Below are 19,423 nucleotides of genomic sequence, written 5' to 3'. Positions count from 1 at the left end.
CAGTTCAAAGCAAAAAACTTTCCTGTGTAAAAGTTGTATAAAAGCTGACTGCAGTTTTGGTTTGGTGTCTGAAAGCAACCATGTAGCTGACTGCGCTTTGTGATTACGCTTCTGCCTTACACACAGCACACGATGTTAGCATTTTTATGCTAGCAAGCAAATATTTAACAATGGCTGTTGTAACTGTGTTACTGTGCTCTGTTCAGTACTTTATTGAAAATGTAAATGCTACTAATGCGAACACACAATAAGTAAAGTGTTAATTAGCTTAAAAATTGTCTGTTTGATTTATATATATATATATTGATTGTCCTAAGGCTTTGTACTAGCTAGGTTGTAAAATAGCAAAGCAAGCTAATTAATCTAACTTCCTACGAGTCGCCAACAATCTCTGTCGTTTCCTTTCCAAGTTTTATAGGTCTCCAGAAACGAACGGTCATGTATAACATGCTAACTAATGAATACGAATCACATGTCAGAATAGCTATCTAAGCTAGCAAGAAAGCTAGGCTAAGTAGTTAATCAATATCATCTAGCACTGTTGAAGTGGTCACAGTGTGCAGGTCACGTGAGCTGCTTATTAGTTCATGTCAACACACCATGTGTTCCGTTTAATAGCTGGATTAATGTACATTTTGTTTTTACGAATTATAAAATAGGTCATAACAGGAATAAGACTAGCACTGACTATCTAGTGAACTGTGGCCTTTACCAGATCCTCGAAGATTACACATCCAATTAGTTTGCAGTTTCCTAACATCCAAGCTTCAAAGCTGAGGAGCTACACCTTTTATTCCTTTACATCAAAGGCTATTATTCCTTCCTTGCTCTCTTCAAATCAACATCTAGCCCCAGGAGCTACGCACTTTTCTTTTTTCCGTTCCCACCCCTTCCCTTCCAACGAAGAGCAAAGCTTTCAGTCAGGACTTTAATGAAAGCAGTCATAAAAACCAAAGACTTGAGAGAAGAGATACTACTCGCACTGAGAGATGTCAAGCTGTTTATTGTTCTTCCTGCCTCTTGTCTTTTTACCGACGCTTATTATTCTGTAACATCACGTAACACCTAAATCCAAAACGACTCCCTGCTCACTCATTGTGTGTAGCAGCAAACATTCCTTACTCTTATTGATTTGTGGTTTAAAATATACAGAATAAGTGGATATGCAGTAGCACATCATATATTCTTTAACATACAGGGCTGCATCGTTAAATTATCAATGCTGCTAAATCAAATAAATCGGTTTATAAAGCATCTGAGAGTAAAATATACACACTAAGCATGCTACTGTATTACATCTCGAAGTGTACCGCAACAATATTACCAAATATCATTAATTAGATCATAATATCTAGCTTTATTTGTGGACAAAAATATCTAAGATGGATCAAGTTCTGTAGCTAGTTCTGTTGTACCAGACTGCTAATGACCAACCTTTTAATTTTTTGTTAAACTACTGCATAATATTTGGTGTGTGATCTATAATCATGAAACAGAAAAAAAAGCATTTGATATGAATAAATAGTAGCTTGTTAGCTGTCATGGATGCTAGCAATGGTAGCATTGTTATATCCTATCGTACCTAATGTTAGCTAATGTTTGCAGCAGCTTTTTAGCTCTAATTTTATTTTTATTCTTTTAATTAAATTGTGTTGTGTGTTTTTTTTTTTATTTAATTCTTTAATTTTTTTAGAGTGAAAATCCTGCATAGTTTTAACGGTCGTTAATTTAAAAGAACATTAAACAGACCAAAATATCATTCATTCAATCATTGATTCATTCATTTTCTACCGCTTATCCGAACTACTTCGGGTCACGGGGAGCCTGTGCCTATCTCATGCGTCATCGGGCATCGAGGCAGGATACACCCTGGACGGAGTGCCAACCCATCGCCGGGCACACACACACTCTCATTCACTTACACACTCACACACTAAGGACAATTTTCCAGAGATGCCAATCAACCTACCATGCATGTCTTTGGACCAGGGGGAGGAAACCGGAGTACCCGGAGGTACGATCATCATGCGATCACGCTGATGTTGTTAACACTGTAATGCTTTGGGGAGAATAGTGTGTTTAATGGATGCTGCTATTAGACAGGCTGTACAACTCTCTCTCTCTCTCTCTCTCTCTCTCTCTCTCTCTCTCTCTCTCTCTCTCTCTCTCTCACTTACTCATTCAGAACATGCAAACTCAACACACAAGGCAGAGGTGGGAATTGAACCCCCAACCCTGGAGGTGTGAGGCAAATGTACTAACCACTAAGCCCCCCCCCCCCCCGTTGAGTTTTTCCCCCCCATTAACAAAATATCTGTTCAGAAGACTTTCTCTAAGCTTTTGAACTTTTACTCAACTCAAATGAAGTTTTTTTTTCCTCTCGGCTTCACAATAGAGTTAATGTTGTGTAATGCTGCATTGCAACATAGTCCTGTCATTTCTCAGTTCATTTTTTTTTCATTTTTTATTCACTTTCATACACCTTGTCCTTTTTAAGTCTGTAAAGCAAATACAATCTAACTTAATTTGTACTTCAATCATAATACTGTAAGTCTGAACATGAAACCATTTCCCAAGTGATATTTTCTACCCATCCAGTACATGTGCCTGTCCTGTGCGTATGGCTTTAAAGGCACCACCTTTTGATCATGTGATTATGACAACATTTAGGATCAACTGGTAGTTTCCTGTATACAGGCAGACTGTTTCTGTTCATAGCAGCAAGTGCAAAAAAAAATTTGTCTGTATTGTACTAGTGCCTGATTTACGACATATAGCTTCACTCAAAAATTTTCACAAGCCTTCTACGATCAAACCTGTATTTCATACTTTGAGGAGGAACTTTGAGAAAATATGGCAACAGCTGCAACAGGTAGGTGGAAAGGTTTAGTGCCTCGCTTATATTCTGTAATTCAAAGAATTCAAGATAATTAATAAAATATTTATTATATTTATTTATTTATTTATTTATAGTCAAACTTTCACTTCTATAATCTAGTAGTGATTTGAGATTAAATGCGAAAGGGTGGAGTAAACAGGTTGGGCTGCTTTCTCATAGCTCTCCGACCTAATCATGAGCTTGGGTTTGAGAATGATTTTCAAGATTTACGTTTTTTGTCACAAACACATATATACAGTGTATAACTTTATTTTAAAATGAAACCTTTGACCTACTTGTTCTTAGACTGTGTATGAAAAAATAAAGCAGAAGGAATACAAATAATAAGATGTAATAAGAAATAATAAAACATAATAGTGGTAGCTCAAGTGGTTAAGGTTCTTGGTTGAGGATCAGGGTTTAAGCCCTAGCTCTGCCAAGCTGCCACTGTTGGGACCTTGATCAAGACCCTTAACCTTCTCTGACCCCAACTTTCAAAGTTGGATATGTGAAGAAAAAAATTTGACTGTGCTGTAATGTATGTGACAAAATAAAGGCTTCTAACATTTACAGCATTTGGCAGACGCCCTTATCCAGAGCGACATACATGAGTGCTTAAATCTTTAACATTGGATACATTAATGCTGGCTCACTAGGTTACATACTTAAGATACCATGAGTTTAAAACATTGTTCAAAGTTACAATGAAAAAGTTCTTCTTCTTCTTCTTCTTCTTCTTCTTCTTCTTCTTCTTCTTCTTCTTCTTCTTCTTCTTCTGTTTCTTTTTCTAATTTTAGTGTGTTTGTCTATGTTATATACTGTAGCCAGAGATAGCAATGTGCAGTATTTATGCTATATGCAGTATTCTATACTGTATTGCACAACAGTAGCTCCTCCTTATCTCTAACATATCTGTGCTAGCATTCTTAGAATATTTACTGTGATAACAAGAGCATTTTTGAAACATGAGCTAGCCACATCAGGTCTGACAATATAGCAAAAATACACACACAACACATACACAATAATCTAGTTTATATTCTAACCATAGCAAAAGCCAAATTTGTCTACCTTACTCATAGAGATACAAGTAAAACATGAACTAGTAAAACGTTATTATTCTCAACTAACATGACTGAATGCTGACAGCATATGCCATTAAATATTTAACCACTTCAAACTGTCCTACGTACAGCCATGCACTGATCAGAAAGGGCTATGTGTTAGTTTTTAGTGGCACTTTTAGCAATTTTGTCTAGCGACATGAATTCCGAACAGTTAAGACACTGGCTTGAAACTTAAATGGAGAATAAATGACTGAAATCATTGATGGTGCTTTGATATCTGTTTGTATCCTGGTACACTCTTTAAAAAGTGGTTCATTTGGGGTACCATATACAGTATGAACCCATTTTAGTTTCTACACCATTCTTAAACCAGTCCTTTTTTCAGGGTGTACCAATATATGTTTATACCCTGAGACCCATACATATAACCATACTAGATCTGAAACAGTAAACTGTTACACCACTACATTGCTAAAAATAAATGTCATGGATGGATTGGCCAGTTCCGTGCACTAGAGGGTGCTCTGGAAGGGTTTCTCTGTTATTGTGTTCTGTACCATGTGGGTTTGTTTTCGCTTTTGTGTTTTCATTTGCATTTTCCCCATCCAATCCGTTATCCTGTTCCTTTTCTTTCCCTAATTACCTCCCTACATATATCCGCAGTTTTGTGTTTGGTTTTTCACTGATTTCTTAACTCATGTAACCTTTTTTTTTAATTTTTATTTATTTATTTATTTTTTTGTGTGTGTGCCTCCTGTTTTTTGCCTTGTGCCTCATGTTTTCTGTTCTCTGTTTAGTGTTTTCAGTTCTTGGTTTTGTTTTTTGTTTTTCACCCTTTTTATTGCCATAGATTCCCTAGTGTTTTCTTATTGTTTGTTAGTGTCTGTGGTGTACTGTGGTTGTTTTAGTAATAAAACCCCTATCTGAATTTGATGCCTGCATTTGGGTCTGGATTTTGTTACCGCTGAGGCCCCCGCACCTGACAATAAAGTTTCCTGTATGGTTCTTTGTCAGGGTGTGAAGAACCTTTCTGAAGAACCTTTGTGTAAGAACATATGTGTAAGGTTTCCATTGCACAAAAGGTTTTCTGTAGTTAAAAAATGTCCTTTTGGCACTAAGGAAAAAATAGGGATTCTTTTGAGAACTGTTTACTACTGAAAGGTACCTTGGGGAAACAGAAATGGCTCCACTATGGCATAGCTGAGAAACCCATTTTCGGATCTCCCTTGCACCTTTATTAGAGAGGTGGATTTTAAGGTGGACAAAGTTCTTCTTCTTTCTTCTTCTTCTTTCTTTCACCATTTATTTTCAAGATTTGTTTGATGTTCCAACAGAAATAGAACATGTGAAGATCGTATTGCTGGGTGGAAGGTGGGGAGGAAAAAGTTCCTGTGGAAACACCATCCTGAATAAGGAGGTGTTTGGAAGCGATGAACAAACAGAAGTCTGCATAATGGATACAAACAAAATTGCAGGCATGCAAGTGACCGTGGTTGATACACCAAGTTGGAACTGGGTTCCTGCAGAAGCCTCTTCAGATGAACTCAAGCAGGAACTCAAGCGCAGTGTTGAAATGCTCGGCGAAGGGTCCCATGCCTTTCTACTGGTTTATCCATTAGGAGCTCCGTTTTTGAAGAGACACAAAATTGCTGTGGAAGAACACTTGGCACTTTTGGGTGCTAATGTTTGGGACTGCACTATGGTCTTGTTCTCTCGGGGAGATTGGTTAGGAGAGGTTACCATTGAGCAGCATATCGAAGGAGCAAAAGCAGAATTCAAGTGGTTGGTGGATCGGTGTGAGAATAGGTATCATGTTCTCAATAATAAGGTGAAGACAGATGAGATGCAGGTCATTGAACTCCTGGAGAAGATCCAAAGGATGATTCGAGGAAAAAGAAAGAGAAGCAAAGTCGAGCCACCTTTAAGTTAGTACCTTGGTTACTTTATCTTCTCTGTTATCTCTATGCAATTTTTCAAGTGAAACTAATTAAAAAAAAACTGAATTATAATAAGCAATAAAGTGGTTTTATATGAATATTGCTATGAATATAAATATTTGTTTTTTATTTAGTATTATTAATTTTTTTCTAGTAAGGACATACAATAAATTCATTTTTTTTCTTTCTGTTTTAGTGGCTGGAGAAACACCTGCAACGGCTGAATATGGAGAAACCTCAGGCACACAAAAGAAACTTAAATAAATGTGAGAGGATTTGATTGGATTTGATTTGACATTGGATGATATGATTTTTATTTATGTATTCAAATAAGTGGTTTTTCCAATTGTTTTTTGATATTTTGGTGACAATGATTTTTTTTAACAGCATTTTTTTTCTATAGATTTTCTGTAAGCTTTGTTATACTGTACTGTATGAAATACTATACTGTAAATATTCAAAGAGGTCCAAAAATGACCGCAAGCTGACTTAAGGTAAACATCGTAAAGCATCATTCAGAAGAGTTTACTTGATTTTCAGTCAAGAGAATGCCGGTTACTGAAGATAACCAATGTCATATGCTGGAATAATCTTCAATAAATGTTTACATAGGTTGTTATAAAACCAGCGGTCATAAATGGTCAGTGTAGGTCTTATGTTGCTTCATGAGCTCCATGCCGAAGTACAATGCTACCACTTGCATGTTTTTTTTAATATTGCATCAAGTTACAAGTAGGGTGTTAAGCAGTGCAAAAGCAAACCAAAGTAACCTTCTCCACTGACTGTAATTCCTGTTTATTGTGATTTGTTTTATTTATCCAAAAAGTGTCTTTTTTAAAGTTATATATTGTTCTTTATACGAATTACATTTGTACCCATTGACATATTGTCAGTTTGCCTCGTAAACAAAACAGTCCAGCGTAACAATGTTAAGTTACCGGAGTAAGTATTAATCTTTCACTCAGTACTTGAAATGGTAGAGAACATCAACAAGAAGACGAAAAACATATTGAGATGTTCACAATGAGCTTCTGGTGCTAATCTGTTACTTGCGTACAGTTACAGTTAAAATACTGCGAGAAGTTTTTGTTTGTCTCTCGGATTGATCTCACCGAGGGACAGTGTTATTACTAATGCTGTTAAAATTGGGTTAAATAGAAATAAACGTTTTTAAACCAAGGGGATAAAATGACTACCTATAATTACTTATAAAGTAATTATACTTGTTTTCTGTTTTTTTTTTTGTTTTGTTTTTTTTTTTGTTCTTGTTACTATCTTTTTTATTTTAGAATTACTAATATTGTAAGTTATTCAGTGGTTGGGACAGAATGTATTCTTATTTATCTATCTGGGTTTTCAGAATCGTACTTGGAGCGTATTTAAATGTATTGCATACACTAATGACCAACAGTTTGTGCTTCCACCTGACCTTCACATCCCTAAACTGTTGCCTGCACATCAGATCTTGATCTTGACATCAGTGCCTGAACTCACTAATATCCTTGTAGGTAAATGTAGGTAAATGAATAAGCACAAATCCCATCAGCCACACTCCAAAAAAAAAAAAAAAAAAAAAGCCTTCCCAAAAGACTGAAAGCCCATGGTTTGCATTTATTGCATTTGGCAGACGTCCTTATCCATGACATATGTTTTATCACATTTTGTTCAACTGAGGGTTAAAAGCCTTGCTCAGGGGTCCGACAGTGGCAGCATGTAACTCACAACCTTCTGATCTATAGTCCAACACCTTAACCACTGAGCTACCACATCCTCTAGTATTGAAATAAGTGGTTCAACAAGCTGATATGGGTGTGATGGTCAGGTATCCATGTACTTTCGGTAGTATAGACTGTATAAAAATTAGCATGTGTGCCATGTTGAATTTCTACTTGAACAAATAAATACAAATAGTGTTTTAAACCCAGTGTGTTCATTGTGTATAGTTTATTCATTTTACAATATTCTTACATTTTATAGTACTCTTTTTCTCATTGGCCAAAAAATGGAGTTCGCTCCTGTTTTGTTGTCTCCATGTTCAGTGTTTTGACCGTCTTTGTCATGTCCCACTTCACGGTGGTGTTAATATGAAGACACTCAGTATTATTTCTGTTTTTCCCTGGAATACCTTGGGCAATATGTTCATAGAAACGTTCCAAAAAAACAAAAATGGTTATTAATTTTAGACAAATGTTTTTCCCTTCAAAGAAATTGCTGATATCAAACCCATTTGTTCTCTCTGAGATGCTCCAAGTACTTGTTCATAATCTGCTCAATTTTACAGGTTTTATCTTCAAGCACTAGAATTGTGTGTAAGTTTATCCAACAGAGGAAAAACACCCGTCTCACACAGAAAGCCCACAGAGTCCTGACTCATTTTAGATCAGACGTGTGAGATAATTCATTTGTTTATATTGACTAAAACGGTCCGATGAGACTATTTCGATTCTGTCAATGCAATGAAACACCAGTGTACTGGTAAAAAGGGTTAAGTAGAGATAAGATGGAACACTACCAATTCATGTACTTTGTTGAAAGCTCTCATAATTGTACAGCGATACAATTGACTAATAATGTAGAAGTCACAGGATAGCAGATAGAAATTGCTGCTTGCTTTTTAATCAAGTAAATTGGTCCACAGTATCTAACATGTGAACATAAAAAGAAGGTAATCTGCCCTAAATCCTACCAATATGCCTGAAGTAAGTAGGTCAGAAAGAAATAAAGCACTTTGGTGTGTTGTGTTACGAAAATAATCAACGTTGTGCTGATGCAATGAAGCCCAACGTGAAGCAGCCAAATGTAAAAGAGTCCTGACTCATTTTATATCAGACTAGCAGCCTGAAAATCAGTCATTTGTTTCTACTGATTCAAAATGTCCGTGTAGTAGATTTCCATTCTGTAGAAAGGGTTAATGTAGTCATTTTAATATGTTCTTCATTTCAGTTATTCACAGGAACTTTTGTGGTGCACATTTTATACAACCGTATGTGGTCCTAATACTCAAGTTTGGTGCTGAAGCCAATAATTGCAGGTTTGCTTTCAGAATTTCAAATTTGATTGCAAAATCTTAGACACTATATTCTGTTTTCCTTTACATCCAAGCCTCAATCATCGTAGATCAGCACATTTTGGAAGCATGACATATAATCATGCTGGAATACCTGGACATAAGAACTTGGTGAACAAATTTCAGTTGCCCTAAATCCCGAAAATCACGGCCCGTAATTTAGCTTAAAAATTTCTAACTATGAATCTTATCTTAAGAGTGATACAGGACCAATCTCAGATCAGCTCAATGATCTGTATCTTAGAGAGGAGGCATGGTTAAACCCATTACTAGGCATGATACATTCTTTTGAAGACTGTGATTGGTTGTGCAATAAAAAAAAATAAAAAATTAAATCTGGTCTATTATAAGCCTTCACCTTGTTTGTTTCAGAATTTCACATTCGATAGCAAAATGTTAGACACTATCTTCTGCTTTTATTCTTTTCATCTGTCTGAAATGAGTACTGTAGGTCAGAAAGAAATATACAGAAATATACATATATAATATTGTAACAGCAATGAAACAAGTTAGTTAATGGATTTTTTGGGATTTGGGCAGAAAGTGCTGTTACTGTATATACCTACATTTACATTTACAACATTTGGCAGACGCCCTTATCCAGAGCGACATACATAAGTGCTTAAATCTCTAACATTGAATACATTAATGCTGGCTCACTGGGTTACATACTTAAGATACCATGAGTTTAAAAAATTTGTTCAAAGTTACAATGAAAAAGTGTCAAAGGTTTTTTTATTTTTTATTTTTTTAATGCAAAAGATAAGGAAAGAAGTGCTAGTTGAAGTGTTTCCTGAATAAGTAGGTCTTCAACCGCCGCTTGAAAATAGCCAGTGACTCGGCTGTCCGGACCTCTAGGGGAAGTTCATTCCACCACCTTGGTGCCAGAACAGAGGAGAGTCTTGTAGTATACTTGTCTCTTACCCTGAGAGATGGTGGAACCAGTCGAGCAGTGCTGGTAGATCGGAAGTTGCGGGGTGCAGTGCGAGAAATGATGAGGGCTTTGAGGTAAGAGGTAGACCTGCCAGCAGTGCATTGTACCTGCCATTTACAGAATTTCACAATAATTACTATACACTTCTGTTTTTTTTTTTTTTTTTTTTTACCAATTCTTACTAAGAAGATACCACCAGACATCATTTGTCCAATATTTACTTAAATTTTACTTTAAATAAAGGTGAAATAAGTGCTACTTAGACTAAATTTAGAAAGCTTTCTTTAATTATTTTAAAAATCCAGTAAATGAGCAAATGTACTACTTTCTCTGCACTTTTGTTGTTTTTGTTGTTTTAATTCGATGCATATATTTAGTTTTAATATCCATGCAGTAAATACGTCTTTTTTTCCCCTCCAGGATTGATTATGTTCCATGCCTACAAGTTTCATAAAGCTCCATCGAGTACCACTACAGCTTCATTTTAAAGTGACACACATTCTGTGCGAGTACAAAAACGACACCGCCGTGTCATTCTCATTAGTCACATCGTTGTGTATAAAAAGTGCTATTGAAAATAAAGTGCCACTTTTCTCAGACTTTTACTCAAAGCATATATACTGTAGAGAAAGTGCCTTATACTGTATGTAGGTTGAGAGAATGTTTTTTATTTATTTTTTCTATTGACATTTAGGAAGATGAAATATTCATACATCGTTGAATTGTCGAATTAAATATTTATACATCGTTGATTACTGTGCTTGTAATTCTTTGCACGTTTGTAAGGATTTCTTGCAGATTTTGATTTTTTGTTCTTTTTGGGATGCCTCAGAAAGCACAATCTGCTATGCGCTTTAAATACTTAACCAAATGTACAGCTCTTATAACTAATTGTTAACAGATGTATATGGAAACTGTAAAATAAACATGACATTTAATCCAGATTAATGAATGAATTGAAAAACAATTTACAAACTTTATTACTTAAAAATGTAATAAATAGGATATTAAATGGGATGATAAAATAAAACAATAGTCTTTTTTTATCTGGAATTATGAAATTCGAGAAGTCTTTATTAGTTATAATAAAGTACAGTATAATAATAAAGTACTTATTATCCCACAGTACAGGACCTGGGATAATAAGAAAGAATGGCAATTTACATTGCAGCGTGATTGATAAGCACATTTGTAGCTCTTACAAAGCATCATTATGGTTTTATACCCAGAGAACGATGATAAGAAATCTCAAACGACGGTATCTGATACGTCTCTTAACCTTAATCCCTACGTATTACTTCAACATGATGAAATGTGTTTAATAATGTTAGTACACTCCTCAAAGCCAGGGACTGGCTTTTTTATACCGCATTTGAATTTGAGTGAATCCTCCGCCCAGTGTTCGCTGACAGGAATATTAAGTGAGGCAGCTCCGGCAATATGGAATATAAATGAGCTTATTTTACACTGCACAGCCTCACAGAGCGATGCAAAGACTTGGCTCTTTGCAATAAATCATTTCCTTTGAGACAGCTGTGTACTCATAGGGCATTGTTTAATACTATCTGCAATGGAGAGAGGAAAGTAAATTGGTTTACATTGCGTAGCAATGGTACTGCAGCCATAACGTATGATTTGTCTGTGAAAGAGAGACTGTATTTGACTTACTGATGATAATGAACAAGGGAATTGGGAAACATTTGGATTACAGGCAGATAGGAAAGGAGAAAAATAGGTGAGTAAAGAATGCGGAAAAGTTTATTTTTAATAAATGACACTGGATTTTTCAGCCTTTTCAATAAAACCAGTGTGCTGAGGTACAGTATATTTTGTTGAATTGAAATGATCAAGAGGGATTTTGCTGCCCATTCTGATCCCCATAGAATACTGATACATGTGGGCAAAATACTTCTCCTAGCAAACTGCGATGCACATTTCTCAAATGTATGAACTCAGCTGGCAATCTTGAACATTCCTTCCAGAGGAAATGTTGTTTTATGATGGAAAGTTGCTGCTACCCTCTAACACTGCTGCTTTTTTCTTCCCTGCTTTTATAAGCTCAACGAAGCTCAAGTCATAGAGCTAACCACCGTGACGTCTCTCCAGCATGGTCCAATATCTACAGATAGGTTTAAAAAAAGAAAGCCTATTTCACCCGCCTGTCAGGTCCGTCCTCGTCTGCCTCTCCGGCCTAAATGGGTTTTTTGTTTTTCCACAGGAAAAGAGAAACCTTTGACACAGAGTGTAACATGTCCACTGCTTAAGCTGTTGTACCACTTTCAACATGAACGTAAGCAACATAAATGTATCCACCGATACTACTATGGGAAAGGGAACGCTACGAAATCACTTGGATGGCTTCGAAGAGCCATATAAAGGCAAATCTTCATGAATTTGTATTTGAATAAAATAAACTCTGGTACAGATGAATAAGTTTAGGATTTGGGGGTGTTTAGTAAAAATAAATAAATGCTAAAATCACTCTATAATACATCAATGATTATTTTCCTGTAACAGCACAACCCCAAGTGTGACTTCCTTACAATTCAAAAATACAACACAACAGAAAAAAAACAAGAAGAAGAAAAAGAATAATGTTTTCTTTTCAAAAATGGATTTATATGAAGACCCATTTTCCAAATATATATATATATATATATATATATATTTTTTTTTCCCAAATACTCCTTTTATGAGTATGTGTTTATTCACTTAACACAAAATAAGAAATATAGCATAAAAACTTTAGTAAATAAAGATTAATATATAAAATTTCAAGATTAATATTCGATTTAAATGTGTTTGTATTTATCCCTAATGAAGAAACCTTGAGAGGAACCAGACTCAAAAGGGAACCTCATCCTCATTTGGGTGACACTGGAGGGTGTGATTATAAGCTGTTATAAACACCAGAGAGTGTTATTATGGATAATGTCCTTTCTACAGTCAGATACAGTCAGATAATTGTGTATTGATGAGGAGGTTGTTTTCATCAAACACCACATGGAGTCGGTATCTTCTACTAGAATATCTGAAATCTTCATGAAGCAGAATCCAACTGGAGCTGGAACATCTCTAGATACCTCAGGATCATCACAGGGTTGGTCTCGTCTCACTGATGCAGAACACAACTGGAGCTGGAACAATCTCTGGATGCCTCGGGATGGGTAGAAAAAGAGAAGCAGTGGAGAGGAATTAGCTGCTGTTCATAATACTAACAAGCACTAGATGATAATGTGCATGTATTAGAGAACAAGATTATGGGATGTATTATGTGCATGCCTAACTAAAGGGTTATGTCTTTAAGCTACATTTAAATGGGGAAAGTGCTGTAATATATATATATATATATATATATATATATATATATATATATATATATATATATATATATATATATATATAGTTTTTTTTGTATATAAACACATTTTATTTCACACCCATTCTCTAGTTCTCTTGTTGTACATTTTGATATATTACGTTTATTTTAAACATTACGTCTGAGCGGGTAAGAAGGAAGAAAAAAATCCATACAGCAAATGATGGCGTTATTTAATTCATTTGAAGAAAACCCTATGAAAATTGTGCATCATTGGCGGCAGCTGAGACTAAACTCACTGGTTCAATAAAGTGAAAAACAGAAGAGTGTGTTGCAGCGAGAGAGATTACATTTGCACCATTTGGTTTGTGTGATATAGGAGCTGGCATCCGAGTGGCTTTTTTCCTCTGAGCAGATCGAGCCAATATCATTAAGATTTACACAGCTAGATGCTGTGACTCACACCTCCTCACACACACACACACACACACACACACACACACACACACACACACACACACACACACACACACACACACACACACACACACACACACACAGAGAGAAAAGCTGAAGGAGTGTTTACTAAGGTGAGTAGCCTCAAAGCAAAGAAATGCTAAAATATTAAAATACCATAGGCATAAATGTAGATTAGGTATATATATATATATATATATATATATATATATATATATATATATATATATATATATATATATATATATATATAATGCCTACTAGGTTTGTGTCATTGTAGGAAAATAATCAACAACACTAGTGTGAGGCAAACTGACCCAAAAACTGCTTCTACCCTGATGTTGATTGTGTTCAATTCAATTTAATTCAATTTAGTTGTTTAGAGTTTTTAACAATTCACATCATCCCAAAGCAGCTTTACAGAATTATAATTAAAAAAAACTATTTATCTCTAACATCTATCCCTAATGATCAAGCCTGAGGTGATGGTAATGAGGAAAAACTCCCTGAGATGATATGAGGAAGAAACCTTGAGAGAAACCAGACACCGACGTGAACCTCATCCTCATTTGGGTGACACTGGACAGGAAATAATGTCAATGTAAATAATGTCCTTACTACAACAGTTTGTAGTCAAGAGGAATTAAGCATCCAAGAGCTCCTGAGGAACAAACAGGTCAGCATCATTTCTGAGTTCATCACAGACTTAACACTAATTACTTCCTTGTAATTGCTTCCTTGTGTTCCTCTAACATTATGTCCTGGAGTGTTTTATTCCTCTTCTGCTACGATGAATATTTGATCCATCACACTGTTATTATTGTTACATCTTATCGAATCATGTGGAAGGTCCATGCAACACGATAGTAAGTCCCTGTTATCATTCTAGCTATAAAAAGTTATACAATGTTCCCTAACAGGCCTGTCATTTTTGCCTGTCATAATTCCATAAGAACTTTTTATGCTTTGTAACATAATTGAGAAATCGAAAAAAAAACAAACAAAAAAAAAAACGTCTGTCCTGAAAATTTTTTGGTTAATTTATTATATTATCACGTTACTTCCTGTTTCTACCTTTAACTGTGATGATATTATACTGACAAGAAGGTCAATATAAGACATGGAGCACTTTATTGATATATAAACCCTGGGCCCATATTCATGAAAATTCTTAGTGCAAAGAGTTTCTCCTCGGGACAAAATCTAAGGAAATTCTTAGAAATGTAAACGTTTCCCCTTAAAATAAAAGAGAAGATTCTAGTAAAGATAAAAGTTATCCATTTAAAAGAGCTCATAAGGTCAAAAAGTGTTAGGAGTAGGGAAGAGGACTTTTAAGAGGTTTAAGAGTTTCTTCATCACAGGAGAAAATGGCTGAAAGGTAAAGAGGAAAAAGAAATGTGTTGCATACAATATTTAATAATGATAGTGAGTTAATAAGATGATACAAATTAGATTGCGTAGGGATTATTTTTGTCATAGTAGAGATAAGATCTCCAACACAGTACAGAAATGACATGTATACATATGTATGTATTACGTCGCTATGGCATTTAGAGATACGCTAACATCTCTGAAACAAAGCCGAAATGACATCATTTGTCTCTATGCATCTGAGATCATTTGTCTCTATGCATCTGAGACATATACAATTACATTACATTTATTATATTTATAACATACAGATATTAGAACATCTTTAATATGATCGGTCAAGAACTCAATACTCAAAAAGGACACAACAAACAAACTCTGTATTTTCTATACTATTTTTTCTACTGTCGCTGGTATTAGACTATTGTCCATGTTGCAGTTACAGAAAATAAATTTACATCTTAATAATAACAATTTTTTTACAGAATTTTTTTTTACAGCTTTCTATTCTATAAAACAAGCTTCGGTTATCATTGTATGTCTAGAACTCATCCCAAAGTTCATGAATTCATGATGTATTCCTGCATGTTGTATTATTCTATTATATACTACTTACATTTATTCATAAAGCATATCCTGAATACTATAGCTGTGGGTGTATAATAAAATCACAGCCTCATGAATTATTCTTTATTCTTTAAGCATCACTCCTGCATGTTGTATGGAGGCAAAACATAATTAAATCCAATTATTTCACACAGTTGACATAACAATAACCCCAGCAGCTATTTCTACTGTTGCACTACTGTACTTCCACACAATATACTGTTGTTAGATGGACCTTTCATTATCTAGCTTTATCTCTGTGAAAAGAAATAAAATCATTAATTGAGTCAACAAGAAAAAACGTACAAGGCTCGGGGAAAACGATTCTTTCCAAAACATTAATCATAAAAATTTAATCGATATCAAATATTTAATGCAGTCGAACGTACAAGTTGTATTACCACGTCTTTCTTCGAATCGATCATGTAGAGAAAATCCTACATAATTAAAATTATTCCAGCAGGATCAAAACCATTAAGATTTCCTTTCTCTTTCTCATTTGGAAAAAAAATTGAAATGTACTGCCACATGATGATGTATAGGCTCTTAAGGAAGAGGATAAATGATTGTGCTTCTTATAAAAATGACTGCTTAATTATATCCGAGACATAAAAATTGTGTAATATAGCTTGTGCTTCCAAGTGCAACAGAAAGTTAATTAAGATTTGTCACATATTATAAAGTTTCAACTTTACAATTGCAAAAGAAAATTACTGTGGAATCAGCAGCGGTATCATCTTGAATACAAAGTAGGGAGTGCGAATTTTATTAAATAGTTTTCAAATGAGAGGTTTATTGTACATTGGATGTAGTATTCACCATTCGGTGTAGGAAATGAATAAAAGTACGCTCAGCGTAATATATTTCCTCCATTATCCCAATAGCTGTCCTTGGACATTTATAGAAACACGTACTTTATATAGTTTGAGCTATATTAGGATGAGGAAGATTGGTTTAAGTTTCATCAAATGTGTTTTAGGAACTGAGGAAAAAAACTAAATTTGGATAAGGATCGGATATTGATTTCCATGAAACATACACGTTTGATTCATTTATAGTTATATTTAATGTTCTCAAAACAAGATTTTCTTTATTTTAATCATGTAAACAGTTATTCTCCAAACAGTAATCATTTTTAGAGTAACTTCTTCCCTGAAGTTACTTTGTTAAATGTAAAGCTGAAATCACTCCATATTAAAGGCATCTTTTCATTGTGGAAGTTTTGGAGACTCCTTCCAAAAAAATCCTTCATACAGGAAACTTATATCAACACTTACACATTTGTATTTTTCTAGTTTTTAATCTAGGCTTTATTATTATTTATATATATTTTATAGTTACTGGTTGTTGATTTTTTTTTCTTTCTTAATTAATACACATTTGAAATACATCTCCTGGGTGATTATAAACTCCAGGCAATCCTGGGTTAGGTTGTTTGACGTTTCACACTGCTCATCCTTTATGGAGTGAACCATGAATCCTGGGTCTTCATAAGCTTAACCTTCCTTTGCATGTGTGTAATGTCAACAACAATGTTTTCACTGTTTGTTCCTCAGGAGCCCTCGGTTGCATAATTCCACTCGACTACAAACTGTTGTAGAAATGACATTATTTACATTGACATTATTTCCTGTTCAGTGTCACCCGAATGAAGATGAGGTTCCCTTCCGAGTCTGGATCCTCTCAAGGTTTCTTCCTCATATCATCTCAGGGAGTTTTTCCTCACCCCCATCACCTCTGGATTGATCATTAGGGATAAATGTTAGATATAAATAGTAACTTAATTTTAATCTTTAAACAAATTTTTTATTCTGTTTCTACTCTTACGTAAAGCTGTTTTAAGACGATGTTAAAAGCGCTATAAAAATTAAATTGAATTGCTTAGTGGTTAGCACGCTCGCCTCACACCTCCAGGGTTGGGGGTTTGATTCCTGCCTCCGCCTTGTGTGTGGAGTTTGCATGTTCTCTCCGTGCCATGGAGGTTTCCTCCGGGTACTCCGGTTTCCTCCCCTGGTCCAAAGACATGTAAGGTAGGTTGATTGGCATCTCTGGAAAATTGTCCGTAGTGTGTGAGTGAATGAGAGTGTGTGTGCCCTGCGATGAGTTGGCACGCCGTTGGCATGCCTTGATGCCCGATGATGCCTAAGTTCGGATAAGCGGTAGAAAATGAATGAATGAATGAATGAATGAATGAACTGCTGCAGGGTTTTAGTGAGTGTACAAATCATGTGATATGAGGAACAGAGGCAATGTTTACTGTCTGATTGGTTGTCTGTTGCTAAGCATCTAGCCGTAAAAGCGCATCGTTTCTCACTGTACATGTTTGGCACCTCAATGTGGAGGTAAAAATCCATGCTAACCCTGCTTCTAAATTACAAGTGTGAAACGTTCCTACCTGGGATTTAAAGCAGGGTGTCTAACGATGATATCCCGGGGATCCATGGCTGTCCCCATCTTCCTCTACTATAGCAAAAAATATTCTCTCCATTTTACAGATATCCGTTTACACGCTACGCCTCTCTGCCATGCAGTTTCTCTCCCCTCTTTGATCCTGTGCTGATCTTTCCAAACCATGCCAAGGTCTTTACATATGAACCCCTCTGTGATCAATATGGCTGAATAATAAATTATTTATTCGGGCTGTGTTTGTGTCCACGTTTCTATGAGGGTGCGAAAACATGGTGAAGCATTAAAGAAGATATGAGACATGAAAAGACATAGACAAGCACAGTAACAAGAGGGAATTGATACTGTGTGTGTGTGTGTGTGTGTGTGTGTGTGTGTGTGTGTGTGTGTGTGTGTGTGTGTGTGTGTGTATTCTCATGTACTTTGAGTTTAAAGCTTCAATAATTTATTGAGACTTTAAAGAACTCATATAAGAACATGACGGCATTATTAAATAATAACTAGAACAGCGTGCTGGTGGTTTTCTGTACAGGCCCTATTGGATTCTGGCACTTTTTTTTGTCTGTAGACATGTAAATATATTTCAGAGCTGTCAAACCTGTAGAGAATCCAACCGGTGAGATAGGAACCAGGTCGAAGCTGAAGGTCAGATTTATACATAACGTACTAGATTTAAATCTGAACACAGAGGACGTCTGAGTATCAAATGTCAAACGTTGGCTTGGTACATGAAAAGTAAAAGAAGACAAACAGTCTGCTAGGACATAGAAGAACTACGGTGTATAACACAGGCTGTGTGTTTGTTTGTTGTTATTACATTGTAGGGACGTTGGTATGTTAGCACACACATGCTTTTAAGGGAAAAAAAATTGTATGGACAGAAATTGTGGTCCCTACAATACTTTTGCTTACTCTCAGGAGAATCAGGACAGCATGCTGATACGCGTAGTGTAAAAAGTTTTTACATACACATACACCTGACATCGGGGCATTCAGCTGTGTGTCACATGTGCTCACTAGCTCCCCTGTAGTCTGGAGCAGGAATAACACCATGGTTCCTGCAAATTAAAAGTGGACCTGCTACAGCTGACCAGGATATTTTAAAAAAAAAACATTCAGGAAATGGGTTTATTTATGTTTACCTAGAAGCATTATTCCAGGTTGTAATCACTGTCACTAATATATAACGATATGTTAACACTTTACAATAACAGCACATAAATATTCGTGAACTAATATCTGGATTAATACTTAAATAAGAACTGATGATAATTTAACATATGAAGTAATCATGAACTAAGATAGAGCTAACTTCAGACTTTGAGAGTCTTATGAATTCATGTGTAAATAGCCAACTTAAG

The 19,423-nt window shown here is 35.4% G+C and overlaps 1 protein-coding gene across 1 annotated transcript; it reads left to right on the top strand.

Annotated features, from left to right (window-relative positions):
- The first annotated feature begins 2,684 nt into the window (after nt 1-2,684).
- Nucleotides 2,685-7,806, top strand: LOC113660366 (GTPase IMAP family member 4-like). Its single transcript, XM_027173821.2, has 3 exons — nt 2,685-2,872; nt 5,280-5,870; nt 6,079-7,806. The coding sequence occupies exons 1-3, from the start codon at nt 2,854-2,856 to the stop codon at nt 6,144-6,146; spliced, it is 678 nt and encodes a 225-aa protein (XP_027029622.1). The 5' UTR covers nt 2,685-2,853; the 3' UTR covers nt 6,147-7,806.
- Nucleotides 7,807-19,423: the final 11,617 nt, after the last annotated feature.

The sequence above is a fragment of the Tachysurus fulvidraco genome, chromosome 1 (genome assembly GCF_022655615.1).
Source record: "Tachysurus fulvidraco isolate hzauxx_2018 chromosome 1, HZAU_PFXX_2.0, whole genome shotgun sequence".
Lineage (NCBI taxonomy): Eukaryota > Metazoa > Chordata > Actinopteri > Siluriformes > Bagridae > Tachysurus > Tachysurus fulvidraco.
Note: the sequence above shows the minus strand (reverse complement) of the source record. Positions and strands in the feature narration are given on the sequence as shown.

What these genes read in the sequence shown, in the direction of transcription:
- LOC113660366 (XM_027173821.2), top strand. An exon ending in CAAAGTCGAGCCACCTTTAA is followed by an intron (nt 5,871 to 6,078) that starts GTTAGTACCTTG and finishes TTTCTGTTTTAG; the next exon opens with TGGCTGGAGAAACACCTGCA.